This window comes from Erithacus rubecula (assembly GCF_903797595.1).
Source record: "Erithacus rubecula genome assembly, chromosome: 2".
Classification (NCBI taxonomy): domain Eukaryota; kingdom Metazoa; phylum Chordata; class Aves; order Passeriformes; family Muscicapidae; genus Erithacus; species Erithacus rubecula.
Genome location: NC_136685.1, coordinates 23,392,190 through 23,417,048, shown reverse-complemented (window position 1 = coordinate 23,417,048; position 24,859 = coordinate 23,392,190). Strand labels below are relative to the sequence as shown.

Sequence of the window (24,859 nt, the reverse complement as noted above, 5' to 3'; positions counted from 1 at the left end):
TTATCCTGAAAACCCAGGATTGAAATTTTTGACTCTTCAGTGCATGAAACTCTAGAATTGTCCAGCATTTATTTTGGACTTAAAATTATCCTAAATGGTACTCAGTCTTAAACAGGATCAATTTTTATTTCCATTTTCTTTTGCATCACAGGTAAGAACTGCTTACCTAAGATTATTTGTGAAGGTCCTCGTGAATGCAGAAAGGCTCACATAGATTCAAGGAGAAACTCAGCAGTTAGATTCCTTGAGGATTACTAGTAGTGTAATCTGCATCATGCTCAGAAAATACTTGGACTTGAAAATATGTAGAGGTAGATACCTCAGAGACTTAAGTACTTGAAAATCAGTCTGGGAATAAATCCTAGTTTCTCCCTGTGCTCCAGAAATAGTGATGCAGGTAATGCTACTGCACACTTTTTTTCACAACAGTGTGTGGTTGTTTGGGCATTTGCCTTAAAGGGAAATCTGACTTCTTGTTATACCTCTGCCCCAGAGGATCACAGAGCAGCAGTATGGTTTAGGTTGAGAGAGAACTCTGAGGATCATCTTGTCCAATCCAAGGATTTGTGGGTGATGGCTGGCAAAAAACTCAACCTGAGTCAGCAGTGTGTGCTCACATCCCTGAAAGCCAGTCATGTCCTGGGCTGCATCAAAAGCAGCATGGCCAGCAGGGCGAGGGAGGGAATTCTGCCCCTCTACTCTGCTGTGATGCCACCTGGATTCCTGCACAGAGTTCTGCTTCCCCAGCATAAGAAGGACATGGAACTGTTGAAGCAAGTCCAGCGGAGAACTTACATGTGGCATGGAGCATGTCACTTACAAGGTCAGGCTGAGAAAGTTGGGGCTGTTCAGCCTGGAGAAGAGGAGGTTTTGTGGAGACCTCACAGCAACCTTCCAGTATCTGAAGGGGGCTGCAGGGAAGCAGACAAAGAGGGACTCTGTGTCAGGAACTGTAACAATAGGACAAGAGGAAAAGCTTCAAGATGAAAGGGTAGGTTTCATTTAGAGACTAGGAGGACATTCTTCACCGTGAGCGTGTTGAGGCACTGGCACAGGTCACCCAGAGAAGTTGTGAATGCTCCATCCTGGAGGTGTTGTTCAAAGCCAGGTTGGGTGAAGCTCTGATCAACCTGATCTATTGGAAGGAGGTGTTCCTGTCCATTTCAGAGGTTGCAGCTAGATGATCTTTAAGGTCCCTTTCAACCCAAACCATACTGTGCTTCTGTGATTTTGACATACACAGAAGAGCCAACCAAGGACAGCTCATAAATGCTTGGTTTCTTTTTCCTTTGCCTTGAGATATTTCATGAGGAAAATCACCAAATAGAGAAGCAAGGACGTTCACTGTAAGAAACAGTAACTTGTACCAGAGTTTAAATACTTTTTCCAGTTGCTAATCTGCCAGTAGAGTCATGGTTTGCCTTCCTGAGAAACTTCTCACATAAGAGGTCTGTTATTTAAAAGCTGTCTGCCACAACTGTTCATCACATTTTTTTCTAAAACTAAATTCTGCTCAGAACCTAACTAGCAATTTGAGTTCTCTGGGAGGATTAAGTTCAGGTATGCCTGAACTTTCGGTCCCAGACAGGTGTGGTTAAAGGAACAAGCAGTCAATTCAGACAAAACAGCAAGTGTAAAGCAACAAGCCTTATCCACTTGGGAACATTTTTACACTAAACTTCTGTTTTCTGTTTTTTTCAGATGTCTAGGCATGTCAGGAGATATTTTCTGTTTCACATTCCTGCATTTAACTAATAAAATTCAACTAAATCGTACGATATAGGCAACCAACCATCTAGGAAATCCTCAAAGCCTATGTATTGTTTTTGGATAATTATGGAGGATGTCAAAAAAGGGGCTTTGCAACTTGTCCATAACAAGTAGATTGTAGGTGATGAAGAAGCCCCTCTGGTGTACTGTGGATTGATTTTCTGCTTAAAATATTAACTTGTTTTCTGTGCACTAGTTTTTACATGTTTAAAAAAGTGTCAGCCTGGTGCTTCCCCTTCCCCCCAGATTATGTCTATTGCATTTGTAACATACCAGAAGCAATTATTCTGGCACTGATAGGCTGATGTGATGTAATTGTTCCCATGACAGGGTTCTACAACTTTTCCAAATATTTATTGTCTGACAAACCATGTGGCTTTTATTTTTCTTCACACAGAAAAAGAAAAATAGAAAAAGAAAAAAGAGAGAGAAAGAAATAGGAGGCAGAAAATGGTAAAAACAGAAGAACAGCACAGAAAAAAAAAAAAGTAATAATTTAAAGAACAAAAACAAAGCAAAGCGATAAAATGGAGGAGTATCAAGAGCCAGGTGGTGAAGGAAACAACAGTACAGAGATGAAGAGAAAGGAGATAATTGAAAATACAAGGAAAATACAAACATTGTATTTTGAAAGTGCTTATTTTGTGTATCCAGTACAGATATCACTAATTTCAGTGCAATATGCAAACATAAGATAAACTTCATACAGTACATGCAGGAAAATTTTATTGAGTCTGTCATGCCAGCTGCAGTGTGTCACAGAGCACTTCAGCAGAGAAGTGCTTAATACCAGATATGCTACAAAGTTATTCTAAGTTGTGAATGAAAATTATGTTAAGTGCACTCCAGCTTTCTTCCTTAGGTCTAGGAAAACTGAATCATTCAGAATTAAATAGCCATTAACAGAATAATTCAGTTGGGGTGGTGCCTTTTCCTGGTCTTGAAAGATTGAGAGCCAGACAAAGTTAAGGGATAAAGGGTTTTTACCTTGGTGTTTTTGCTGCAGTGCACACACACATTGATCAAGTATACAATTTATAGGCTTTACAAATTAACATATCTAACAAGGATGCCCCCCCCCCCCAAAAAAAAAGGCAAAAAATCATCTTGGCATGGGTGGGATTGTAATGAAGTAAAGAATCCAAATAGAGAGGATATGTATATTGAAGAGAAGTTACATTTATGAAAATGTTACATGTATCTTCATCACATTAGTTTGAGAATTATTTTATCCAGTAAATAATAGAGGTTGGGGCACAAGAGATAAGATGATGGACTGATGTTACAACTTTGACAAATTGAAAACTTTAGGAGAGGTTCGTCTAATGTAACTCAATAATAAAATCGCAAATCTGCTAAAACTGCTGAGAATCTAAATTGCAGAATATGGGGCCTAATTTTATAACAAAAAGCCTTTTCTGAGGCAATAATTCTCAGCATCCACTGAACATGGATTTCAGTATATGAAAATACTGGAAAGAAGGTTTTGAACACTGTAAGTTAGAAGATAAAAGGAAACTGATTAACCCCATACATATGGATTTTGAGTGTACTTCAAAAAAATCCATTCTGGGAAGATTTTGAGGAGTCAAAAGAGTTATTAATGAGAAATAAAAGAGTGCTATGGATCAGACTCTAGGCAAGTATGTTTAAAGGAGAGTAATTGCAAAGGATTGTGATACTTTGACTTGTGATCCTTCCTGTTCATACTCATTCAGATGCAGTCCTCATGGGTTGCAGAGTTACAAGAGTCCATGGGAAGCATTGAGACAGAATGATTACTCAGAAATAATAGTCAAAAGGGGTTGTTTAGTTTCTGTATATTTCCATGTATTTTCTTGAGTAGAATTCTGAAGACCAGAAAAAATTGGCAGAAGCCTGAATATGGAAATAGAGGATTCACAAGGACTTCTTTTTTTAATAGTAGATCTCCCCGAAGTTGAAAAAAGATCTGGAAGGTAGACTTAAAACTTCTAATCAATTAAAAAAATGAAAAAAATACTCTTTAAGAAGAAGTTTTGAATTTCAAATCTGGAAAGTAAGTAAATCTGTTTCCAGCATTTCAGATGCTTGTGAGAAGGGAGGTTATAGAAGCAGTCTCATATTTCAGACTTAATTCTAGAAAGCTAAACTATGATTTTCTCTGGTAGAAAAACCTGCACTATAGGGAATTCATTAGTACTTGAGAGAAAGTAGCTAATTAGTTTCCAAATATTGCAGAACATTTGGAAGACTTCTGGAGTTTTTCAATGTATTTAATGAGATAAAACACTAGGTTCCTCGTCCTCAGTGAAAAACATTAAAATATAATCAGAAAGTAAAACTTAAACTGAGATTTCACAGAAATATTCAGTGCAATCCCAGTGACTTTTTCCTGGAAATTAAAAAAAAAAAACCACCAACAAAAAAAAGAATTAGCTGTTGAAGTCTCTGATTTATGATTCCATATTTAGCTGCTGCTAAAGAGGCTGCTTTTAGTGACATATACAATAAATGACATTTTGGTATCCTGATTCCATGCACTCTTTTAAAATGCTGAGACAATCGAGTTTGTGGCAAGTTTTTTTAATATTCAGTATTTTGAATAGGTGCTCATGTTTTGACTGGTTGTTGCTCTATTGAAGAAGATTAGTTTCAGTTTTTTTTGTTGTGTGGCTGTTATTTACTGGTAGTAATTATGTATTGGTTTTCACTATTGTTGTAACATGAGGCACATCTGAGCATCACCACACAATGAGCCTGAGCTTGTAATCCTAAATTTTCTAGTAGTTTACTAGAGGAAACTAGACAACCTTCTTGCTGTGGTTTACTGTAACAGTACAGTATCTTATCCTTCCACAGGATAAGATGAAATGCTGTCTGGATGATCCATCCTTTTGGCTGCAAAGGAGTTTAGGTCCATCCAGTGTTGGTGGCCTGTCTTAGGCTAGGCTGTGGATGACCCTCTCTGATATCAGGAGTAAGAACAAATTAATCCCATCCTACCTCTGCTTAGGCAAAGGATTAGATAATTTGTGTAAATTACAAGAGATAGAAGAAATGTATTATTAGGCTTTGTGCTGCACGGTGTCACAAAATGAAGCTGTTGACTTACATAAAGATTTTTACTCTGTGAACGTAGTTTTTAATCAGCCTTTTAGATATTGGATGATTTAAAGAACCATGGCCAAAACCTTCGGCCCTTCCTCAAGTAAGCTCCCAGGACTACACATTTTAAATTCTATTATAAATTTTGTAGGTTAAAATGTTATGCTAGAATTACTAAAGTAATGAAAGTAATAATATGTATAAATTGTATTTGTGTTCATTTCAGTACAGAGATTGTTTCCTTTCTAAAGCACTCTTATTGTTTAAAGTGTTATTTATTTGCAGGAAATGGATAATTTAGTGCCTTACCCTAACTCCTTATTTGAGCAGTTGAAAAATTCTTCCAAAAATAATTTTAAGGGGTTCAAATTGTATTTCCTATTTTTACTGGCAATTTACAATTTATGTAGTGAGCATAAATCATTGGCAATCCTTGAATCTTATGAAAAATGCACTCAAAGAGTTGAAACTAAACTTTAAGTTCTTGCATGTCTTACTGTTACTACAGCTGCACTAACATTGACTCCATCATCATCCAGAAAATTTATGCTGTCAGCTGTCACATTTAAAATCTGTAGCACAGTCCACAGTTTTCTAAATGTTTACTAAATCAGTTAAAATGTTTATGAAGAATTGAAATGTTGCATATGGTCTTAAAAGTCTGACCATTTATTAGCATCATAAAGGGGTGGGGTTCTCTTGGTTTTTGTTTGGGTGTTGGGTTAGTTTGGGAGTTTTTTTAGTGCATACATAAGAACTTTACTGTAACATCTGGGACACACTCTATGAAGACACTGAGCCAAATCAGTTACAAGCTGTGTGGTCAGCTAACATGTTACCTATGTATATGTTACTACTGTGTGTGTTTTACATGTAAAGTGAACAATGTAGTTCTGGTTTTAAATTTGCACCTTGCAATGCATAATTCAGGTACTATTAAAAATATCACAACTTATTCAGTGATTCAAAATTAAATTTTAACAGCCAGGATTGATTAAAAAATGGTGGGAAATGGTGATTGGAAGTAGTCACTTGGATTGTTCTTTAACTTGTGTATCATGAATGTACTTATGAAGAAAATGTTAAGTAAATTCTGAATAAGCTGTTTTCTTCCAAGGTAATGTATTCCATTATGCTCGATTCTTCTAAGTTAATGTGTTCCAAAATTTAAAAAGACACAGGAGTGAATTGCAGTTAGTACAACAGAACAGTAAAGAAACTAAGGCAGTCCTTACTGGTACTTTTCTCTCTTCTCCAAAAATGTTGCTTCGGGTCCTCTGACCATGACATCAAATCAGACTATCTGCATCTGAAAAATGCAATACTATATAGGACCTCCTTATTCCTAATCAAAAATAAACTAGGAATAGTTCTATAGGATACAACCTGAAAGGTTGTAATTTTTTTGCTCTACTAAAAAACATTTCTCCATGGTCAGCAACTGTATTTATATCCAAGACCTGAAAATTTTTCATAGGAGTAGCCCTTTTAAGGCCATTTGTTCAAATGTGAATGTGTATGTAAATGTTTAGAGGTTCAGTATTACAAAACCAGATGCAAATGGTTGGTGTAGAAATACCTCTAGAGGCATTTCCTTACAAAGCTGCTGCTTCATCAATTAAAGCACATGCGATCACACGTCAATTCTGAACTGCTCTATGTAATTCCTTTGTTTATGTCCTTTTCCTTTTAAGAATGAATTGTATGGTGCTGTTCACAGTAGATAAAAGCATTTTGAAATGTATCACTATTTGGCTTACACCTGTGTTTATATAGAATTTAAATACTTGTTGATATGCTTGAAATATAGGAATATTTTTTCCATGAAAAATAGATAACAAATATGTGTATTATTATTATTATTATTATTAGTAGTAGTAGTAGTATTACTACTACCACCTTTTACATTGTGCCATAATAAAACTTACAGGTTACAACATATGTAATTCCTTGTTGATTATAGGAAATAATTGTTGACTGACTTTGATGCTAATACATATTAAACAAACTATAATCAAGACTTACAGAATTGATTTTAGTAATCTGTGTCTTGTGCTAGATCTGGATTTGTTTTGGAAAAAAAAAAGATGTGGAAGAATAAATTCTTTTTATTTTAATGTACTTGTAACAATTGGTTTTAGAAACTCATAGCAAAGCCTGTTTTGTTTATAAAGACACATCCTGATTATCCAAAACTCCTGATTTTCAAGAGAATCAGATCTTTTAAATTCAGTTTAACAATGTTCTTTTATTCTTTTTTTATTACAGTCCATCCTAAGTAAGTTAAGTTGAGATATTAGGATGGCTTACAGTAATGAATCTTTTAGATGTAATTAGAAATACCTTAAGATAAACTCAACAACTCGGTTTTGCACAAATACATGCAGTTCGAAGCTGTGTGTGTCTTACAAATACAGACAGAAACTCAGCCTATATTTTCTGGTATTCTGGAATACTTAGAGTTCAAATGCACTTTTTTTTTTTTCACATTGCTTTAGATTGCCAATTTTAAAGACTATACTGTGTAGTTTAGCATAATCACAATTATTTTGAGAATATTGTGATTTATACTATTGCCTTTTTTCTAGATACTAAGACCCATATAACACCGTCATGTCCGTGTAAGTGAGCTTATATTCGGGATTGGGAACAACAAAATGTAGATGAGCATTTAATGGGCTTGGAAGAAACACATTTTTTATGCGAATGGTAAACATATCTGCAGGGTTATACAGTATTAAGCCAGTGGAATCAGTGCCCTGGAGAAGTTTAAGAAGCCAGAGATTGCTGGGATGTGGGAACTTAGTGAATTTCTCTGTACGTGGAACAGGTTAAGTAAGAAAAGGATTTTGGAGTCATTGTACTGACTCTGTCTTACTGAATGATTGCACTATATGAGGGTTTTCCTGAGGAATAAATTTATGTAGCTACTTAAAAAAAAAAAGAGGGATACCCAAGGGAAGTAAAAATGATACCTGTGTCTTCTTAAAGGGTAGCAGAAATCGTATGTGAAATGTTAGTATGAAATTCTAAAGTAAAAATGTGATGTGTTTGCTAGTATGTGATGGTTTGATAGGTAACTTGAGAGAGTTACTAAAAGTTAAATGGTTAAGTGGATCTTCATTATTGTAACAGTTTGGTTATATTTTTAGAGAAATAACTATTTCCTAGAACACAGTTCACAATTTAACAGTGGATTTTTTGCATTTAAAAAGATTAACAAATATTTTTCTGTAGTATTCACTGAGAAAAGGATACTTTACTTGCAACTGGGCACTAAATACATGGAGAGATTGTATTCGGTTTTTTGCAGTGCAGGAGGGAGGATGTCTGGGAGGGTTTGAGTTGTTTCTTAAATCAAATGTGGAAAAAAGATCCTGGCATTATTTACACATTCTGGACTTGGCTTGGAGAATCCATTTCTGGAAGAATCTCCTTCCACTCTCTCTGTTTTCTTTGTGTTTTCTCTCTCCCTACAGTAAAGATTCCCTATTTTTAACAATGTTTTTTCTGCAAAGAGACACAATAGATCAACCTTAATATTATGAATTCACCAAATGGTAGGCATGTACATTTTAGCACAAACATCCAGTAAAAATAAATACATTTCCAGTGAACATGGTAAATAATGTGCAAACTTACACTATAATAATAAACAGGAAACAGCAGCATCTGAGTCTGCAACTGGCTTCTCAGGAGGCTTCATGCTTCCAGCTGTGGCAGCAGCTGTGGATCTGGCTCTGGGACTCCTGCTGAAACAAGTTGACAAAGGGCTGATTACAACATGGAGTTCAGTTTCTGCTTGGATTAATTTTCCTTTTAACACACTTTGGTTAAAAATGTTTGCTCATTCACCCTGTTTGTGGTTTTATATCCTTCTCTTCATAGGCACTGGGCTAATGTGGTTATCACCATTCTTAGTGACCTTGATCACAGGGACCTTGTACTGTGTGTACCCTTCCTGGAACATTGAAATTTTGTTTGGTTTTGGCATACTGGAAGAAACTGAAAACTCTCTTCCTCTTCCTTCTCCCTCCCCATCCCCAGAGACTGTTCAGCATTATTTGTGCAAAATATTACACAGGAAAGTTGTGAGGTTTTTGTTTTATATGCATAGGAAACAATTTTGTAGAAGACTGAATGATACTCACCTGCAGACAGACAAGAGACTGGGTAAACTATGCCAGGTGAAACAACTAGAAAACTTTTTTTTTCTTAAAGGGAAGGATTCTGATTTCTCAAAACCTGAGTGAGCAAAACAGCTTGTCCCTGTGTGTTGCTAAAGCAGCTATATAGATGTGTTCACTTGCAAGTCCTTCTTTCCATCTCTGGCCTCATGGGCTGTTTTCTTTTTTTGTTTGCTGAAGATACAGTTAAGCTATGTCTGCCCTTGATTCAGCAAAGATTTAAGCACATACTTAGAATTAAACACTTCCAGTGCAGATTCCACTTTGTGAACTCCCAGATACTTGCTTCTGCTCTCATACTGTGGAGTGTCTCCAGTGAATATTCTGAGACCGGGACAGTCTTTCTCAATGTGGTATATTTTTTCCTTCAGTTCTGCTATCTTTCTTAGAAGACATCTGTATTCTCCAACTTAATTGAATTCACAAATTAAATCCCAGTTGCCTCTGTAATTTATTGCTCAAACTCTTCTCTTTCCTCTGCTGCTTTTTCTCCTAAGAAAAATAGATACAATATCCTCTTCCTTCTGTCCTTTCTCCTCCACTGTCAGAGCAGCAGAAGTTTCTTGTCTACTTTTCATCTGTACCCCCTCCACTTGCCCCAGTGACTCATGTTCTGTTCGTCCTCTTATTTCTTCCCTCCCTTATTCTCTTTCTTAACCTCTCACTGTCTCTGGCTCTTTTCCACTTACAATATAAGCAAGCATTTGCCTCTTAAAAATTGCACCTTTGACCCTACTTGGTTCTTCATATCATATCTTATCGCCTATCTCTTCTTCATTCCTAAGCTCATTGAAGGCGCTGTTTATAATTACTGTCTGGAGGCCCTCTTCTGTGATTCCCTCCTACAACTCCTACACTTTGGCTTCTGTTCCTTGCTTGCAACTGCAACAACTCTCACCAAACTCCCTGATGACAAGATCTCGGAAACAGTAGTCTATCCTCATTCTTCTTGATTTGTCAGTAGTGTTTGCTTCAGTTGACCAGACTGTTCCTTTAACTTGTGTCTTCTGTTGCTCTCTGTGGCTCTGTCTTGGTAATTTTCTCCTTTCCAAGCAGTTCTGCAAACTCAAAGTTGTTTGCCATGTTGGAGCCACATGGGTGAAAGTCTTGGTGCTCTAATTTGGTTGTATTCTCTTGTGAGTTTAATGCCCGATGGATTCGTTCATATCCAAAAATGAAAGAAAAAATGTAACGGCCAAATTTATCTGTAGATAATAAATCTGTGAATTGAAACCTATTTCCTCACACATCCACTTAATGATTTGGAAACACACAAATGCAATTACGAAGTATCCCACTCAGCACTTGAGTATATCTTGAATTGAAAATATCTTGATTCTAGATATCCTGGCAAATACTCAGACCAGATACATAATTTTCTTTGCTCTTTCATGCAGATATGCATATTTTCTCCTTTCACATGCTAGGGTCTCTGTATCCCACCTAACAGTACTCAGGGTTAGCCTGTGTGTTCCAACTTGCATGTAGTTTTCTGCAACTAGCTCAAGTTGTATCTCATTTCCTATAAGAATACAGCAAGACCTTTTGAAAAGGAATTCTGGAGGGCTTGCCTCATCTTAGGCCCTGTGTTCTTCAACATCTTCATAAATTACTTGGGCCCAGGACTGGAAGGGATACTAGGCAAGGTTGCAAATGATATAAAACTGTAGGAGCTGTCAGCTCCTCAAAAGCAGGGAGGCCCTGCAGAGAGACATTGATAAATTAGAGGGCTGGGAAATCACCAACCACATGAAGGGAAGTGCCAGATTCTGGACCTGGAATGGGACAACCCTGGATGTATGGACAGACTGGGGAATGAGATTCTGGAGAGCAGTTCCATGGAAAGTGACCTGGGGATCCTGGTTGATGACAAGTTGAGTCTGAGTGAGCAGTGCCCTGGCAGCCAGGAGAGCCAGCCCTGTCCTGGTGTGCATCAGGCACAGCATCACCAGCCAGGGGAGGGATTGTCCTGCTCTGCTCTGAGCTGGGGCAGCTTCACCTTGAATATTGTCTGCAGTTTTAGGAGCCACAATATAAGAAAATTTTTGTGAGCATTCAGAGAAGGGAAACAAAGATGGGGAAGGGCCTTGAGGGGAAGCTGTAAGAGTGGCTGAGGGCACTTGGTGTGTTCAGCCTGGAGGAGACTGAGGGGAGACCTCACTGCAGCTACAGCTTCTTGTGAGGGGAAGAGGAGGAGCAGACCCTGATCTCTGCTCTGTGCTGACAGTGACAGGACTGAGGGAATGGCCTGAAGCTGTAACAGGGGAGGTTCAGGTTGGATATTAGGAAAAGGTTTTTTTGCCCAGAAGGTGTTTGGGCACTGGAGCAGTGGCAGTGGTCACAGCATCAGCCTGGCAGAGTTTGAGGAGTGTTTGGACAATGCTCTTGGGCACATGGTGTGACTGTTGGGAATGGTCCTGTGCAGGGTCCAGGAGTTGGACTCAATGTGAGTCTCTTCCAGCTCAGCCATTTTTGTAATTCTGTCGGCTACTTTATGTCGTCTATTGAAAATGCTTGTCCTGATAAATATCTGGAGTGTACTTTACTCTTTTATAGCTGCATTTTATGTATTTCACTTTAAAATTCAGTGTTATCACCAAATCTTTTCTTTTTATTCCAACTGATTAAGTGAAAATATTAGATAAAATTCTGCCAAGCTCATTCTTGAACTATATCAGATGCCCAGATAGATTTTATGTACCATATTTTCCTTGCTTAGAATGTCAGTCTAGTCGCAATGGTGTAAGTATGCAGAGAGTTCATAATCTCAAACAGATTTGTGTATTGTAGTAGGCAGATTCCTCAGGTCACTGCATACTTCCATACCCCAGCAGGCCCAGCTGAATTATGTGAGCTCAGGCAAGTTTCTGCTCTCTGGTGTGAACCACAGGGAGTATTCTGTTGTTCCCTAGATACCTTTTGGCCTGCTTTTTCTTTTGTTTGCCCTACTCCATTCCATATGTCATTCATGCCACATTATCACTACCAAATGCATGTCTTCTTGATCTGACATATGTAGCCATTAGGAACCTGTAAAGGTATGTAAGTAAAGGGAACACATGCACATGCCTACTGTGTGTTTTGCATTTACTTAGCATTTAGTGTTGTTCTTCATCCCTTTGTAAAAAGGGCTGTGGTTGATACTGAAAATCATTTCAGTAGGTGTATGCAGTCACTAGCTCTAGGCACTGTAGTATTATGTAAAAACCAATCCTTTGGGTCTGAAGTTCTTCATGCTTAGTTTCATTTGGAATACTGTATGCATAAAAAAAATTAGGGAAATTATCCTGAATTGTTTTTGAGTTATGTGTCACTGAAAATCAGGGCAGTGTTTAACTGTTAACAGTAGCTACATTATTATCTTTAATGTAGATATGAAAATTCAGAATTTTGGAATTTAAACAGTGACATCTAAATTGGGGCTGATAGTTAATGAATTCTATGGCCAAGTTTCAAAAACCTGGTTTTCATAATGACATATAGATAATTGAAATCAGGCCTAGTAGGCATCTGGATTAAAATTATGAGCAGGATGTAATGGACCCAACCACTTTTGTGGAAGCAAAATTCATTTCCATTTCTTTGTCAGAGCTAATCAAGCTCTTTTTAGATTTAAGGCTTGCTTCATTCTTACTGTTACTTCTAGTGAGCCAGCATCATACCTTCATATAAGGGATAGAACATGCTCTATGCATTAAAATATGGACTTCTTTTTCAATTTGTTTTTGCCTGTTACTGATCCTGATTTCACATTCTATCAATCAGTTTCTCCTTCAACTGCAAAGAAACAATACATCCTTTACCCCACGGACCTTGACTACATACAAACTGGCATCTGTTCAATCCCTTTTGCATTATACAGTGTATAATTTTACATTATATCCTTCAGTGTTGAGCGAAACAGAACGATGGGAGATCGATGAAGGCTCTTGTTCTCCTATTAAGCAGTTGAGCAATCTCCCACTGGGACTGGGGCTCTGCAGACCTTTGAATCTGTTGTAAATCCTTTTACAGTCACACTTTTGATTTAACTGGATGTTTCTGGTTAGTGTAATCATATTCCTGATCAATTTAAGATAAACAATTAGAAGTTTAATTAGAATTTCATGGCTCTTAATTGTCATTAAAAGTAGGAAATTTAAACTGAATTCTATGCTAATAGAGCATTAGGGCTGAACAACAGAAGTTTCATTGTGGCTTTCAGTTTTTGTTCTTTGTGGAGCCAATAGCTGAGGGACACAGTTTGGCTTCTCAGTTCCTTCTTGTCCCAAGGCATACCTAAATTACAGCTTGGAATGGAGCTATGATTCTTCTGGGGCACTGGGACAGAAAAGCCAGTACAGAGAGAGTGAAAGCTTTCTCATTCACCACAGTTGTGATGAGATGGTGGGGTTGTCAGAAGTAGTCTTTGTCCATGGTTGCTCACTATGATCTGGGGAGGTAGTGTAAGGAAGAAAATGGCATCTTCCTCTGAAACCTTGTGAGGGCAAAGTTTGAGCTGGTTCTTGCAACTTCAGAAGGAAATACCAATGAAAACCAAATATCCTACAACATTGTCAACTTGGCTGCACTGCCAGTCCTTTATAACTCATGGTATATATTGAGCATAAATAAAGCTGTGCATTGCTGTTCTGTAATCTGAAAGGAAAACTGATAAACCTTCTGTTTTCATCTGATGTAATTTTAACTTTTCATTCAAATCTTTATTCTACATTGACTGGTTTATATGTTCAAAATTATGTTAAACCTATTTTTTAATGTAATATGAATGAATACATGTATTATATCATATTATATCATATCATATTATATCATATCATATCATGTATTATATATATAAAACAGAACATTTTGTGTTGTTTTTCTTACAGGTATGTGTCCTGTGCCTTGGGATGCCCATATGAAGGAAATGTAGTACCAGATAAAGTGGCAGAAGTAAGAGTGAATTTCTGGCTTGTCTTTTAAATGAATCAAAAATACATTTACAAATGTCAATAAGCAATTTTCTCTACTTAATCATAAAAAGATCTTTAATGGATGAAATTTAAGGAAAACAAGCTAATGCTAAAACTTAGTGCATAACCACACTTTAACATATACAGTCAAATGTGAGGACAAAACACATATTTTGATTGTTATCAGTCATGAGAAAAAGTATTATGCACTATTTCGTCTAGCAAGAAGGTAAGAAATAACTTAAGGAAATACAGTCAAGCACATATGTCACTGGACTCTGTTGTACAAGAGGGTTTCCAGCACACTTATTGCTTTTAAATCCATTTTATGCTGGAATAAGCACATTGTGTTGTCATTGTGCTTTTGGTGAGGGTCATGTGATTGACACATGAGCCAAAAATCACTCCCAATATGAGTTCTTAAATTGCCCTAGTGCCATGATGGAATAAGTTGCAGCTTTCCTCTCTGACCCCTTTCCCCATTTAGAATAAAGGATAAAGAAAAAGATACCTTAGCCCAACCTGTTTTCCAGAAGAGAAATTACCAAAACACAAGTGTAAAAATTTGCAGGAAGGCAAAGAGGTCATCAAAGCCTAAATGGACAGGAATAAACCAAAGTGGAGTAAAAATTCAGAGGCTTAAGGCAGAACATGCTGGCCTTCCACCTAGAGACAGGCTTGCCTTCTCTGTTTCACTTAATCACCTCTTTCTGTTGATCTAGCACAACATCCAAACTATTATTTTTTAATTTGTAGCACTAGCAGCTAGTCAGCATTTGTCTTATATATTATGTTCTGTGTGGGTGGTTTTCAGGTCCTGTTCTCCTGCATCTCCTTCTAGTATACATTCCAGATGGAATTTGTGATAATACTTCTTCCACAGCATCCACACATACTCAGACTCTTTGGGAAAAAAAAAAAAATTATTTGCTTTATCATGAAGTGAAGGTTAAAAATGACACCATGTTCCCCAACAGGCTTTTTTTCCATGTGTTGCTTGGTTTTTACTGTCTCTTTGTACAGAGAAGTTCCTTCTCAGTTTGTCAGTGGGATTGCTATTTAATGTTCCAGACCTGCAAACTTTTACTCACACAGCTATTATATTTTCTTTCTTCATTCTAAAAAGTGTCTTCTTGCATACCTGTATGCTCATACCTGTATGTGTTTGTGAATAAAAGCTGCCATATTAAATTTATTCATTCCATCCCTGATTCAGCAAGCCCTGCTGTATATATAGAAACATCTGATGGATTTTGTGTAAATAGATGCACAGAATCAGCATAATCAAAATTACTGGCTGAGTTTCTAAAATCTTTCAGAGAGCTGCTGCTCTGGTCATTGTGTTTTTGGGATGTGAGCATTTTGACTCGCTTGACTGTGTTTTTCAATCAGCAGCTATGATTGCAAGGTTTAGGCAGTTTCTCCTGCAGTCAGTAATAGTAACCATTTTTGATTTTTTTATGCAAAAGATTTTTCAACTGAAGCAAAAGCAATTAGAAGAGGTAAATTTTTTCAGACTACATGCATTATTACACATTGTTGCAGACAGCATTAATTTCTGGCATACTACATACATAACTGCTTTACACATGGTTATCTAGTGAGTGCAAAATTCAGAAGCCTTCAGATTTCTGGAATCTGTCAGGTATATTTGTATGGTTCTTTATTTAAAACAAAAAAAAAAATTCATATAGTAAAATAAACTGCCTAGTCTTATCAGTCTGCTAATTCCTGAAAGGAAGTCACTTCTTAGCCATTTATCATTTTGTGGTTTGAGAATTTGAACTTCAGGGAGATAAAGCTTGGAAGTTGTTGGAAACACTGTATAGCATCTTTGAAGCCAGTTGTATAATCCATTATCATCTAAGTCCATCATATGCTTGGCTGTTTTTGTCTTTCGGTCTGCTTATTTTTTTCCTTAGCTTTCTTTTAGTGAATTCATTAAATTAAATATCATCCAGGACACATTTTGATCAAAGTATAGAAAATGTACCTACTCTTGTTTGAATATTCTTGGATCATTAAAGTTTCATTTACAGCACAAGAACCGCAGATTTTTTAGATTGTTGCTTAAAATAATCTGTGACTAGATTATCATCTTCTATATTCAATGTAAAGTATAGTTTCAGATATTATTTCCAGGAGTAGGACTGTTCAGATGCCTAAGAGGTTGCAGTGCTGGTTCACCAGTTCCCATTTTGATCAATGCTGGATGTCAAGTCAGTATTCCCCAGGGGAGTAGCACAAGGCTCATGCACTGAGCAAAACTGCTCAGTGGTGCAGAACACCACCCTGTTCAATCAACAAAGCTGCAAGCTTGTAATCACATCCTAATTACATAGAAAAAAACAGTGTGTTTTTTTCTCCCACACTCTCCTCCCAAAAATCCATATTGAAAACTTTAAAAAACTGACAAGCTTCCTTCTAATATGGTACAATAGAAAATTCAGTACAAAAATCTCCCATTCAGCTTCCAAGGATGCTTTATCTTCTTTAAATTAAATGTAGATATCTTTTTAAGGATCACTTAAAGTTTAGATCATGACAAGTCAGTGATGACACTCAGCTTATTAACAGTTTCACACTCTTCCATCTTACAGAACTCTGCATTCAGGAAGCTGAAAAACCTAAGGACTGAGCATGAAAAAGAAGTGAATGCAATATGATTTCTAGCAGTTTACATTAAATTTATAACTAAAATGCTCGCCTAGAAAGACTTTGAATCATTCATTAAAAGAAGGAGGGTTGGGGGGAAATACAGTACATTTATTTGCCCTGATCTTAAAGAAACACAAAGGTTTGGGGTTTAACTGGATGTAATCCACCACTAACTGCAGATGATCCTTTTTTTTCTTACTACAGTAATCTAGTCAAAATGCCTGCTATGTGTTGATGATATAAAAATATGCTGTGAGATGGATCCCTTTTACATTCTGGTGAATGTCCCTTTCTTAAAACATATGTTGAATTTATGTGTGTATGAACTGACTTTAAAGCACAGTTTTACCACATTTGCAATAGCCATAGTACTTCCAAGCCTTAAACAGGATGATTCAGACTATTTGAAGTTCTTCTTCAGCTGTTCTTTGTATTAAGTGAACAGCAATATTAATCCAGCACTTCCGAGACTGCTGGTGCAGCACTTTGTCCATTTCCTCAGACAAGCTCACAGCAATCCCACTAATGAAGTCCTGGAATTGTTTTAGCAGCAGACTGCAGTGTGACTTAAGATGTCTTTTTGGAAGAGGGTTGTCTTTTTTCATTTCTAACCAGTTAGTTTTTAAGCTGGGATTCCTTTCCATTGGAGTGGTCTTTTGGGATCTTTCAAACACAGTGGGGAATCCTAAAGGGGACAAACATATTGAGCAGTTGAAAATAAGATGGAATCTTTCCAAATAAATCCAACAAAAATAATATGGAGAGATCCTGAATTCAATTCATGAAGCAATATTTTCAGTGAAAACATGATTTTGTGCTTCTGAATATGTTTCTCTCCATGCAAAAATTATGGAGCTAGACCTCAGTTTTCACTCATGCAAATAACTCCTCAAAGACATGATTCCAGAAATATTTAGGGTTCTGCTTACATAAGTAACTATTTAGATATAATTTTATTTGATATTAAGAAAATTTTTAAAATTTAAGAACTAGGATGTTAAAAAGTTTCAGTTTTGCTTTGTTAGTATTTTAATTTTTGATTTCATGAAAAGCAAGCAAAATTAATGTTGACTGCAGCATGTTAAAAGTTCAATTTCCATTGATTAAGTGCCAAGAGAAAGGAAAATCAGGCTTTTTGTTAATTATTTATTATCTCTGTTGGCTTCATGTAATATGCAAAAAAAAGGACAGGTCTTTACCCTGCACAGCTTGCAAGCTGAAAAGTACATAGAGAAAACCAAACAGCTGGCAAGTCCCCAGAGAGAAGAAAATGTTAGGAAAGGACTTGACAGAAAATTAATGTTAAAATTTTGCTTATTTGGATTCTGTGGGAGAGTCAGAAAGCAAGTTTTTGATGGATTTGACTAGTTAACTATTCCACATACAGAATGTAGCAGAACTATAATTTTAAAATAAGAGGATCTGTGGGATGTTCTTCAATTGCAGTTTTCAAGAATGAATATAGAGTGTCTGATAAATAGATCCACCTCGGTAGGTCAAAACCTAAAAGCTGTACAGAGGTATGTCCTTTGTGTGTTCCTGATCCTCTTTCATCCTGAGCTCTTGGTGTTGTTCTGTTTCTAATCAGGTATCCAAGCGGCTGTACAGTATGGGCTGTTATGAAATCTCTCTGGGAGATACAATTGGTGTGGGGACGCCTGGAAGTATGAAAAAAATGCTGGAAGCTGTTATGAAAGAAATTCCTTTGAGTGCTCTTGCTGTTCACTGTCATGACACATATGGCCAGGCGTTAGCCAATATCCTCACAGCCATACAGGTGACTTGGTTTCTCATTTTATGTATACAATAATATGTATTCTTATTTAATTCAATGTGCAATTTTAAAAAATCCTGACCTTAAAGAAATCTTTAGAAGAGCAAAAAGGCAGTCACTAAATTTCAGAAAAATATCGCTCACACATCAGATTTTTTACTGGTATTATTGCTGTTGCTTTTACCAGGAAATGTCAAATCTTATCTATTAATTACCTTCAATTCCATACAAAGTCACTAAGAAACAGTAATGATTATTGCATTTCATTGACATTAGATGAAGGAGGGCCATTAATTTTTTTTTTCTGGTATCTCAGATGCCAGTTTTCTTAGGAACAGCTGTATGTTTGTTTTCCACTAAACTAAAATTTCTACTTTATAGATGTGTCTAAAAATAAAATGGAATAATGCATAATTACATCTTGATTTCAGATGGATAAATCTAAAATATTGGTAGTTATATACACAGAATAGATAATTTCATCACTATTCATGTGCCTTCATTATTCTTTTTTGTTTATCAGCCATGCCTTCTGAGTAAGATTAGCAGCAACTTTATATCTTATTTAATCAGTTTTCAAATCTGTGCCTAAATAATCAGAGTTAATTTCTGTAAGAGATTTTTTTTTCCCTTACGTTGATACATTTTTCAGAATAGGACACAATGCAGAAAAGAGACTGCAAGCTCTAATGTAGATTTTGTAAAGATATAATCCTGAGAAATATCTTTATATTCATATGCCTTTGTAAGGAGACCTACTTTTACTAAACATTGCAGAATCAAAGGCTATTTACAAATTGTAGGCCTTTATTGTTCTGTTTTATTTTTAATGGCATCTTCTATTTCTTTGAAAGTCAGGCAGTCATTTTGAAGGTCAAAGTTTCTTTTGTCTGACTTGGTATTTTGGCAGAGCTCATATGATGTTATTTAGATACAATTGTGTTAATAGTATTAGTAGTATACACCATAAGAAGTAACAAGGAAAGTTTCAACATTGGTATCTGCAGGTATTCAATTCAATAGGGAATGACAAAATCTGGTAAGAAAGGTTCTAACTTTTACTCACAGCATTCACTATTCCCCCTTACTTTTCCTGTTGCAAATGTGTGTTATGTACCATGGGATAAATAAATTGCTAATTTCACAGTTAGCTTCAGTTGCAGATGCAATAGCTAAAAGCATGAAAACCCCTGAGCATGGGAGGAGTTGGCCATAAAAATACTTGAAGCATTGTTTTTCAAATCCTTCCTTAAAATAATTGCTGTCATGGTGCCTACTAAACACTGAACAATGGCTATGTTTTGTTAGCTCCAGTATTTGTTGTAAGTGATTCTTGTCTCATGTTTACCTGTTGCTCCTGTCTTTTTATTTAGTTCTTAAACAAACTGTATAAGAGCTAAAGGTTAAAAAAAACCCTCTTAGGTATGTAATGTGCATTTTAGGATAATTAACATGCAAATTCAAGGGAGTAAAAGACTTAAAAAGAAATTCCTATGCAACCTTCTCAGATTTCTGGGAAGGCAGGGGTGCCTGAGACCCACCAGAAAACTTCCCTCTGTTGTCAAGGTCTCCTGCAGTACATGTCTAAAGGTGAAGTGGTTTTGGCTGAGCTGAACTTGTCATAGAGTTTGCCAAAAGTCCTTGATGAAGCAGGCATTACACAGTCTCTCTGACTGGCTTTGTGCAAGCAGCTCCTTGGCTCATGTAAAAGAAGGTCCCCAGGCTTTTGGATGCTCAAACAGATCCTGCACTTCATAGCATCCTCTCTTGCCTCTGGTGAAAAACCCAAGGCAACTAGCAGTGAATTATAACTCTTCCTAAAGCAATACTCCTTCTAAAACAGGGACTCCCTCTCAGTCACAGGTCGGCTGTGTGGCAAAGTGCTAAAGCCAGTGGATCAGAGTGCCCAAGTCACTTTTAGCCCCTGCTGTCAGGCTTGCCTTTCTTGCTTTCCTTTCTGCCAAAGATATAGGAATGGCAGAGCACTGGAATAAAACTCCTTCTTCAACTCAGCTGCTGTTTCCTAAACCAAACTCTTCTCAGATACAACTCCTTTTCCTTCCCCCTTTATGGGTCTGCGTGACCGACACAATATTTCAGCAAGAGTGAAATGTGTTTGGGGGTCATAGAAATAATGAGCTACAGTTATTATTTGAAAACAAGTTTAAAGAACATTCAGCAGACAAATTACACTCTTCCTAAGACACCACTGAACAACCCCAGGCTGAGTACTGTTGTATTGTATATTGTGTTTCCTAAGAATTAATGAATGGCAGCTGGAAAGCCACAAATCACTCTGCACTAATTCAGGCATTGCTTCGATGGGAGATCTCCTAGGAGTGGAAAGAGTTGCTGGTGATTCAGTAAGTGATTTTTTATACAGATCACATTGTTTCATGCAGGATTATACTACCCAGAATATTTTCTTTCATTTGGGGCTGATCCAAAGTCATCTAGAACTGACAGGCTGTATCTGTATAAGAAATTAGCAGGGCACTAGTCTTGCAGCTTTAGTATTCAGTTTTATATGTGTTGTTTTAGCAAAAGGATAGGTAGTGAAAGATGGGAGAGAGATTAGCCAATTTTTAAAGCATAAGTAATTTTTGAATTGCTGAAGTGAATAATACAGATAGAAGGAAATTTGCTTTATTTTATGAAAAGAACTTGTGTAAAAATGTGAGGCACATGAAGTGATGCTTCAAAACAAACCATTAAACATTTAAAGCAGAAACATGACTGGCTCTTGGTTGCATGACATAATATTAAACTACCAGACTATAGAATTTACTAGAGAGACAATTCAGAAGATGGGAAATTATATGGAGATCTAGTTAAAGATTATGGTGTTTTGATTATGTGTGGGTTAGCTAATGTGACAAACACATAGTGTAGCTAACAGAAATAGTAAGACATTTATAGGCAATTGTTACAGACCTCCAAGGAAGGCTAAAAAGATGGGTCAGGAAACTTTTTTCTGGAGAGGCCCTAGAAAAGTAGGTCATTGATCTAAGGAGATTTGAGTTTCATTGACAATTGACTCCCATTGTGCATACGGAATGGATATGGAAGGGGAAGTGTTTACTGGATGTGTTAAAGAACTGTCTTCCTGTAAAGCTTGTGTAGTTGCCAGAAATAAATTTGTCTGTCTTTATAACATGTATTCAAACATGAGAAAGAGTATGCTAAGAGGCAAAGAGGATATTTGTCTGGCTGTGATACCTGAATAAAGGAAACAATCACGAGATAGTCCCGTAGAATTTCATCAAACTCAAATTGCTATCCTAATTCATTAAATTGAACTGATCCCTACACTGTGAGGATCAAATTCTAACTTAAAGAAAACAAGCATAAAACTCTAATGACTTAGAAAGACCAAGGATTTTTACCAACTTGTGTAATCATGTTCATCTTATTGAACACAATGAGATGAATGAGATTGATTACATGCCAAATGAAACTTCATTTTATCAGTTCTTTCTTTTTCCAGAAAACCAGAAATTTGAAATAAAATCCTCACTTTAGTGCCAGAAACAGAATTTAGCAAGCATTTAATTAAACTTTTAAGGTTCAGACTGCAAAATTCAGAATTGAGAGTACAGGTTTTTCTTTCAAACATTGTAATATATCCCATTTTAGAGAGCTTAAAATATTTAATAATATTTTATTAATTTTTTTTAAGATCCTTGAATTTTAAAGATGAAATATACTTAAGAAAAAAGTAAATCCAAATAAGAATGGCTGACTGCTGACCTTTTCCCTGCATCACTTAACTAAATTGATTCTAACATCTTGGTGTATGCTGGAGACCCTAATTAAACTGCATATTTTTCTGCATCCAGTTTACTTATATAGTAAAATATAGGTTCACTCAAAGGCACTCAGTATTGGCCTGGCTGTTTTAGCTGCCAGAAGCAGGAGAGGAATCTGAACATAGGTGCTAAAGTTCATGGTTTATTAATTGACAAGGATCACTTTTCAACAGGAATAGAGTTCACAACAGCCAGCAGCATGAAATTGTAGAGCCTGAGTTAAGCAACTAAAAAAACACTGTGTTTAAAATTCCCTCTGTGATTTACATGAACTTCCATGCAAAACATGAGATGAGATGAATTTTCCACCCAAAGCCATCGCCTAGATGTAGCTTTCTATCTTGTCTTTTTTTTTTTTCCCCCCCAAAAGACAAGATTTGGTTTTCATAGCTGTTGAGCTTGCTTGAAGTCACAATTGAAGTCACAAGCTGTCATGGATCCTTTCAGGTGCAGGCTCAAGGCTGACTTGCTGCTGAGATCTCTTGCCCAGGAGCTGCTTGATGCTAAGGATCCTCATTGCAGGCTCCTTCTCCTTCATCTGGCAGTGGCTTCAAACCTGAAGCTTTAGTGCTTGGCCAGAGCCATTCTGCTGCAGCATTGCAATTGCACTTGTGCCATCTTGGACCTCCCTGATTCCCATTCTCATCCTCACCTGCTGGCTTGACTTACTAGTTGCCCTCAGACCTGGCTGATGTTGTCTGATCCTGGTTATGGTGTCCAGACCTGATTCCAGTCTTGAATCTCTGACTCAACTTATTGGCTTTGTTTTTGATGTTGCCAACACTGCCTGCCTTGCTATGACTCTGGGCTCCTTGATTGCCTTCCTTTATGGCATAGTTTGTCCTTGCTGCTTTTTAGGACAGTCGAGTTTTAGAGAAGGGACTGGCAACCATTAAGTTGAGCTTTATGGATGGCTTTTAATGGCAGGTAGTGGAGTGGGTGCTGAGATGGCAGGCCTCATGTGCTTTGTTCTTGGAGCTCAGCTGGAGGGTTTGTCTTGCAGAGGAAAGATATTCCTACTCAGTTAAATTCAGAAAGCATTTCCTGGTGTCTGGGAAAGCCCTAGCAGTTCTCCACTCTCAGCTCTGTTGGTAAAAAAAGACTCAAGAAAGCCTGAGAAATTTTAGGTGTTGGTGTCTGACAGCACTTAAATGTCTCTCTCAGGTGCCAGATTACATTCGCTGATATTTTCCTCTTAGGTTTTCAGATCTGCATTTCTGTGACTGACATAAAAGAATATACCTGTAATGCCAATAGTGCTAAATTTCCAAATAAATACATCATATGTAAGAACACTTCTGTACTAGAAAACTCACCTAACGTTTATATCCTGAAGACAGTTCTTTCACCTTGGATTTGTCTGGCATATTTAGTAGACATCTGCCAGAATGAGGGCTCATCCCAGTGAATTACTAGTAGTTACAGCTTGAAGCCAAGCAAGTTAGGTAGCTGAATAGAATAGAGAAGTGATAAAATAAAATAATGGTAAAATGGCATGAAGATATGGATGGAAGTGGTGGAAGGCTGAATGGGAAAAATGCATGTGTATAGTAGTTCCAGATAAAATGTTTCAGGGTTTTTTTGGTGATCTATTACCTTTTTACTGAATTACACATATAAATATGTATACAATTCCCAGTTTATCTCTTGATTTAAAAAAATACAGGATGATCTTCAAGTACAGTTTTATGAAACCATGTTGTAAAAAGTTATAAGCACAATAGCTTTAGTTTAGTTTTCACAAGCTTTATGTACTGATCAAGAAAGGAAAAAATCCCCAAAACAAGACCTTATTCTTCATTTGTAAGCAACACTGCCTTTTTATTTCCCTGAAAAGCTCAATCATCCAGAGCTATAGTGAGTAAAATGAATTGACACTTCTATTTTAAGGCAGAGAAGATAGATAAGTAAATGTGAAAAAGTGTGAAGCCTTGCATGTACTCATTGTGCTATGAATTTCTCCTATAACAGTGAATATGAATTTTAGCTGAGGAAGCCAGTCCAGCCAGATTTGTCTGTTGCTACACACATAAAAAATACTCGTTTTGGGGAGTTCTGTAGTAACTGACAAAATGAACTTGTATTGATCTGCCAAAATTCTTGCTTCAATAATGCATTAAATGATACTAGTATTTTGGGTTGTTTTCAGCAGTGTGCTGGGGCACTCACTACCTGGCAATTAAATTATTTATATCTGAACTGAATTTTAACAGAGCAAAACATAATCACGACAGTTCAGTTAAAATTTCAACACTGTCTTACAGACTGTTTTTCTAAGCTAATAGTGAGATACAGTATGGAATTAAGGGGGTACAGGAGACAGGAACCATAACATACATCTTGGCTTGTCCTTCCCTAATTTCGCATGTCACTGTACTCATGGCTTTTTTCTTTTTTATTATTGTTTTTTATTTGTAAAAGAGAAATAAGGCTAATCTCTTTCACCTTGTGAAATGATAGGAAAAAACCAGAAAGATCATCAGACAAATGCAGATGGTTCCTATGAAGATTTAAAACTTGAGTTTTGAAATTGAAATTTAAAAGCCGATTGCAAGTTTTGTGTAGAATGTACTTTTTGGATTAAAAAAGCTAAGATATGTGAGTGAGCAAATAATCAAA

At 36.7% G+C, this 24,859-nt stretch overlaps 1 protein-coding gene across 4 annotated transcripts in view; it reads left to right on the top strand.

Annotated features, from left to right (window-relative positions):
- The window catches only part of HMGCLL1 (3-hydroxy-3-methylglutaryl-CoA lyase like 1), a 69,603-nt gene that overhangs the window by 25,991 nt on the left and 18,753 nt on the right, over positions 1-24,859 (top strand). For all 4 annotated transcript variants that reach the window (XM_079297745.1, XM_079297744.1, XM_079297743.1 and 1 more), the window contains exons 6-7: positions 13,916-13,979; positions 18,246-18,434. In XM_079297745.1, the coding sequence (XP_079153871.1) occupies positions 13,916-13,979; positions 18,246-18,434 (253 nt within the window). The remainder of the gene's footprint in view (positions 1-13,915; positions 13,980-18,245; positions 18,435-24,859) is intronic.